We start from the raw sequence: 6000 nt of genomic DNA on the forward strand, positions 1-6000 counted from the left end.
CAGACATTAAATTGATACCATCCATCACCAAAGACAAATTATGTAAATCAGAATTACGCAAACACCTTTTTTTTTAGTTGCTACTATTTCTGTTTTGCGCAGCTGTCTGTCAGAGTTCATTATGTGAGGATGAAATTATTTGAGTAGCATTATCTATAAAAACCCAGCAAAACTCACAAGCTTGTGTCACTGATATATTTACGGCTTTTAGCATCCCTTAAGGTACCTGACAAACAGAACTAGAGCACCGTAGCAGGAGTTCCCTCCCAAAAGCATCTTTCTTGCAATCCACAAAAACTCATGCAACCAGCATTCAGAAATAAATACCTTGCTTCCTGCTAAGAGCATTGAGGGGTATTTCCTTCCGTACGTATATAGAGCACTCCCTTTTCCAGAGCCTCTCTTACATAACAGACTGCAAAAACCATCTCTGAACAATGTGATCAAGATGTGATCTTCTCTTTCAGTACTACAACACTCAACATAATCACAGTCAACACAGTCCCAACCCATTAATCTACTTCTTACTAATGAGGACCATCTATCTCGCAAGTTGTCTGCAGTTTTGCAGGATGCAGACTGATAGTCAGTCAAGGCTCCCAAAGGGTGAATTCATTCACAGACAGAAAAGGAACAGCTTCACTAACTTGGCTCAGAATTAGTCTTATAAGGGTATCTGATCATTTTATAACGTCTGAGTTCTGCTTATATATCACAGTCTCCTCGGGTGGTTTGGGGTTTTGGCTGGGGCTCCTCCCCAGAGAACCTGCGTAGAGGTAAACAAGTTCACTAAAGGTAAATAGGTTGACAAAAGCCCTAAAGCCATTCGAGTCCCAAAGGCCCACAAGGAGGATACGCAGCAGCTTTCTCTGGAAACTACTTGCACCTCACTCCCTCACGCCAGGCCATTTATGCACTGACCAACTAACTATGCAGTTAGAAACATACCAACCCAGTCTACGTGAGTTAGAGGATCGGTTCATTTTTCAAGATGGGATGAACGCATCCTTAACTACAGGATGACAAAGACATTTCTTCTCTCTCTTGTTTTGCAGAAGCCCACAACAGACTTACATAAACTCCATATGATTCTGGGTAGTCCTCTCGCTATCCTGAGGTACGTGAAGTCTTGACGTACGCTGTAGGGAGGCTTGCTACCAAGCACAGCTCAGGCTGACTCACTGTTTTCACTTTACATACAGACTTACCTATACAGACAATGAAAATAATCTGCAACGTGGAGTTTTTTACATTATCTTGTTATTGCCAATAAAAAAAAGCACGCACATTTTACGGGGCAGGGGTATCGGTCAATGAAGTTAATGGCTGGGTCTTTAATAAAGGGCCTATTCATTTCTAAATATTTTTTTTACGTGGTTTGGATATTTTGCTACAATGCACAGGGTTAATCCTAACACCCTGGATCAGAACAAAGCCCACCCTAACACTTAAAACTATGAGAAAGAAAACGCCTCTGCTCAAGACGCTGTATTCCAGTTTTTCACGTACTCAAGCCTTCAATCTCTCCAGGGGAAATTTAACATGGTTTCTAAACGATCCCTCTTCAGGGCTTTTATATTCTCCTCCAAGATCCCCGGCCAGATGAATTTGTGTATTACGCGTACCGCCTGGTGCTGCTGCACCTCCTTCCTCTGTTGTGACTCGGTTCAGCTCGAAACTACGCTTTGGCCGATCGATGCGAGCACATTACACACCAGAATAAGAGTAAGGGTAAGGGTAAAAGGGAAGAAAAGCATCTTTCCTTTCAGCCATTAAATATAGATCAACGAAACCTCACGCCGCGGCTCCCCCTCCCCGCCCCCTCCTCGAGCGCGGGGAGCGTTTCGCGGCCGGTGGTTCCGAAGGCAGACCCCCACCCACCCCCAGCACACACAGGCGGACAGACACTGCCCCCTTTTCTCCTTCCTCCTCCTCGGCTCATGACTTCGCTGCCATTAACGAGTGCATTAGTGCAGGGAGACGTGGGGCCGAGGTTGCCCTACATAGGCAGCCGCTAGCGTAGAGAGAAAGGGAGGAGAGGGATGCGGGGGGGAGGAGGGAGGGAGGAAGAAACAAGGGAAAATAACGCACTTTTTGTTACCTCTTCCCTGAAGGCACAAACACAGCTGGCAGCAGCCCAAACCAAGCCCGCACCGACAAGAAATATCACGCAACCGGGAGGGGTGGAGGGGGGAACCTGGCACCATTACGGCGCTTGTGGTACTCACCGATCGGCGCCGATTCCGTCTCCTTTCTCCCAAACATATACCAAAATCCAACGGCAAATCCTCAGTCCCCTAGGCAAGGATGAAGTGAGGGGGGAGGGCGAGCGACAGCCCACAGGGCTTCACCGCAAGGTCCTGACCTTGCCCAGCTGCAGCATCTTCGCTTCGCCCCCCCCCCACCACCACCCCGGGCGTGCGCGTCTGCCCCGCGTCTTCCCGCGCCCGTGGGAACGCGCCGAGCCGCCTCCTCCTCGGGCTCCGCCGCAGGACCGCGACCCGCTGCTGCGCTGCCGGGGCTCGGCACACACCGCTCCGCCGCTCGGGCGAGGCTGCCGGGTACCCGGGGCAAAAGGATGCTCGGCGGCTGCCGGGTACCCGGGGCAAAAGGATGCGCGGCGGCGCCGCCGTAGCGCCGGGCGGGCGCACCGGCCGCGGGATGTGGCCGAAGGAGGCACCGCCGCCGCCGCAGCATCTGCCGCCACCGCTCTCCCTGCCTCCCTCACTGCCTCCGCCCCTCCTTCCCCCGTCCCCTCCCCAGCAGGAGCGCGCCCGCCGCGCCCGAGCAGCCGGAGCTGGGGGGGCGGAGGAGGAGGGCGAGCAGCCCCGCTCCTGCGCCGGGCGGGGTCCGCGGTGTAAAGGGGCGCGTCCCCGTGTCCCTCCAAGCCCTCGCACCGGAGGGGGGCGGCTCTGGTTCCCTGGGGAAGGGAGAGGCTGGGATGGGGAGCTGCCCCCTGGCAGTGACGGTGGCTCCCGGCGCCGGGGCTTGGGCGGGTGAAACTTGAGGTCTGCCAGCCGAAAAGGTGGAAGGGACAGGGGAGCGAAGGCTTATCCCCTTGGTCTTTTCTCCCTTTTGGTTCTCTCTCCCCATCGTTAGGAACGCTGGGTGGAAATGTTTTCATTGGTGCCATGTTTTCAGAAGTCTTCTTGCCATCAAAGAGGGCGAGGAAATTTGGAAGTCGTGTTTACTCCTGTGCACGCTTAACCCTTTCCTGAGAAACTTGCGTGAAATGCGATTACAGCACTCACCTGGAAGTTCCCATCCCATCGGTCCTTTTAACTTGCTGCGCGGAGTTTTTGTACCTGCGGGAAAGTACATGGGGTGGGTTGATTATTTTTTTTTTTTGTGTTGCCTGGGGTAATCACCGCTCGTTCATACTCGCAGCGGTGTGAGTAACAGCGTAGCGATTGGAAAAGCCGTGTACTCGGCTCAGACGTCAAGGCAACGCCTGCAGCCCGTTATTTGCCTGCCTGAACCCCCGGCCCGCTTCCTGCGCTCGAAACGCGCGTCGCCTCCGGGCACGAGCGGGGGACGGAGCGCGGTGCGGGGCTCGCATCCCCCCGGGTGGTCCCACCCTTTCGCTACCAAAGCCGCCGCGGAGCTGGCTGCATAAATCATAGCAGGCGCTCTGTGAACCAGCTGCGGGGCTGAAAGATGGGTCTGCAGGGCGGATTTGGGCGCCTCGGCAGCGGTGAGGCTCGCCGGCTGCAGAGCGACTCGCTGCTGCCACCTTTTGCTCGGCGTTCTCGCGGCTTTCCCGAACGCTTCTTGCAAGCAGGAGCTTCAACTCGCTGGAGGTTGAGGTGGTTACCCCTCCTTTCGTCTCACGAGAAGGCCAGAGACTGCCTCGTACCTTTGTTGCGTTCCTTGCGCTGTGTCCTATACCGAAAATGCCGGCAAATAAGCTCTCTAGGACTCAGTTTTGAGTTTTAGAAAGCAGGCATCCTTTACCAGGGCTGGGCAACACGAGGGAGTGATCTCCATCAGCCGTGTGCATCAAGACCTGAGCTGGGTACAGAATGTATTTCCCACTTACAGGCATATGTATAAATTTTCCCAGAAATCTTATGCATATGCTATTACTTTCCAAGGTCTAATTTTAATGTTATTATGAAATTAACAACAGTCAATTGGAGCTGGCTCCAGCTCTCTGCCTGACCTTGCGTTTGAGATAGAGAATCACTGCAGACAGCGGTGACTACAGAAGAAGAGACATCTGCTCAGCACAGATCATACTTCACACAAGACGTTATCATCTTCAGAGAATGAACAGTGTCTGGGAAAACACATTTTTAAAGAGAACTGCTATTAGAGGGAAGTTCTGTCTAACTTTCAAAAAATACAGTCACTTAGATGAACTTAGATGAAACTTTACTTTAGCTTAAATCAAAGATATTTCACTTTTTGCGATAGTAACTATTTCTTGTATCATGTCCTGAAATACATGTTCCTCTGTTCTATTTTTTTGTTTTGTTTTGTTTTCTCTCCTTATATAACTTGTCTTCATTTTACCTTTGCTGTTTACCTGGGGAACGATTAAATGCTGTTTTTCAAGCGCTGCCTTGAGACCAGCTTTTTTTTTATCAACTATCTGTAGCATCACAATAACCACACTTGTTTTAATCTACTCAAAGATGTACCATAGAAACGAAAGAGAAAATTAGTGTTCAGAAGACCCTACTTAAGCAATTCAAGAAGCCATAGCAGTAAATAGTTAAACAAATCTGTGGTAATTAAGAGCTTGTCCATCTGAATCTTTTCCTCATCTAATGAAAGAAGAAAAGTTGATTGCTCTGTCTTTGTCCAAACTTGTAACAGGAATATCAGGCCTGACCTGGCTGTCTGAGGCTGGAGAAAACAGCAGCTGGAGGTAGCAGCACAGCCTAGCCCACTGTTTGATGGTTATGGCCCTATCCTGGGAAGCAAACTGGTCTTTCTTTTTGAAACTCCTAGTCAGGCATGTAACTCTCCTCTTTTGTTTCTTGACAAATGTTCTAACGTCAGAAGTATAAGGAGGGAACCAGCAGCAGCTGCCCTTTCACAAGGAGAGAGAGAAAAGGTAAAACAGCTCATCATCTGCTTCTGGAGGGAGAACACAATCCTGCTAAGTGCAAGACACTGGGTTTGTGATTCACAGTGAGACACAAGCATCTAATCTTGGACTGAAAATAGTGTATTACCCAGTAGATACCTAGAGCCACTGTCTTACTGTTAAACCTCAAGATGTACTTGATTATAAAACTATGGGGCATCATAGCATCCTGGATCCATAGGATCCAGCCAACTTCTCTTCTTCAGAGATGAAAGATCTTTCTGTCATTAAAAGGCAAAGAGACAGAAGGGCTAGAAACAATCTGTGTCCTACTTTTCTTCCTGCTGAAATACAGCCATGTAAAAGGGGCATTTCATGATTCTGAGAACCGTACATATCTGGCCTAATTGTAGGATAAGCAGAGTGTGCTGGTGAAGGATACGTCTGAGACACCCAATTCTCCCCACACTGTAAGGCTACCCAACTGCCTTTACACATGTATAGGTACAATTGGTTTGGAAGTTAAATATAGTAGTAATAAAAACATATAGCAATGAGGACACTGTAGGAGAAGTGGCCCAGGAGGTTTGGAGGAATCTGGGAGGTGTCTGAAGATATCTACTTTACTTTCACAAGATTTCCTTCTTTCCTATCACTATCTTGCATGACAGGGCATTTCTCTTAAGACATCATAGGATTCACAGAGCCACTCCTTCTCTTACTGCTTTTTTTCTCCTAATTCTCCTTTCATCACCTTTTCAACATTCCCTTATGGTCAGGGTCCAGCACCCTCCTTTGTTACACCGAAGTCAGGGAGAACTGTCCATGCTAAGAACGTAACTGAAGTATAACTAGGTCTGTGAAAAAGATTAATGTTTCAGTCAGTCCATAACAAGTCTGGAATAAAATCAGTAAAACATGGGTTTTTTTCCTTTTTAATAAATTGAAAAGTTAGCTAAGCATAA

The 6000-nt window shown here is 49.1% G+C and overlaps 1 protein-coding gene across 6 annotated transcripts in view; it reads right to left on the reverse strand.

Annotated features, from left to right (window-relative positions):
- The window catches only part of CTNND2 (catenin delta 2), a 662788-nt gene extending 660386 nt beyond the window's left edge, over positions 1-2402 (reverse strand). For 5 of the 6 annotated variants that reach the window (XM_054059034.1, XM_054059037.1, XM_054059036.1 and 2 more), the window contains exon 1: positions 2229-2402. In XM_054059034.1, the coding sequence (XP_053915009.1) occupies positions 2229-2265 (37 nt within the window). In that variant the 5' untranslated portion in view covers positions 2266-2402. Of the gene's footprint in view, positions 1-327; positions 402-2228 lie in introns of those variants that run through there. The other variant, XM_054059035.1, reaches the window with a different exon arrangement.
- Between the last annotated feature and the right edge of the window lie 3598 nt (positions 2403-6000).

This window comes from Cuculus canorus, chromosome 2 (genome assembly GCF_017976375.1).
Source record: "Cuculus canorus isolate bCucCan1 chromosome 2, bCucCan1.pri, whole genome shotgun sequence".
Classification (NCBI taxonomy): domain Eukaryota; kingdom Metazoa; phylum Chordata; class Aves; order Cuculiformes; family Cuculidae; genus Cuculus; species Cuculus canorus.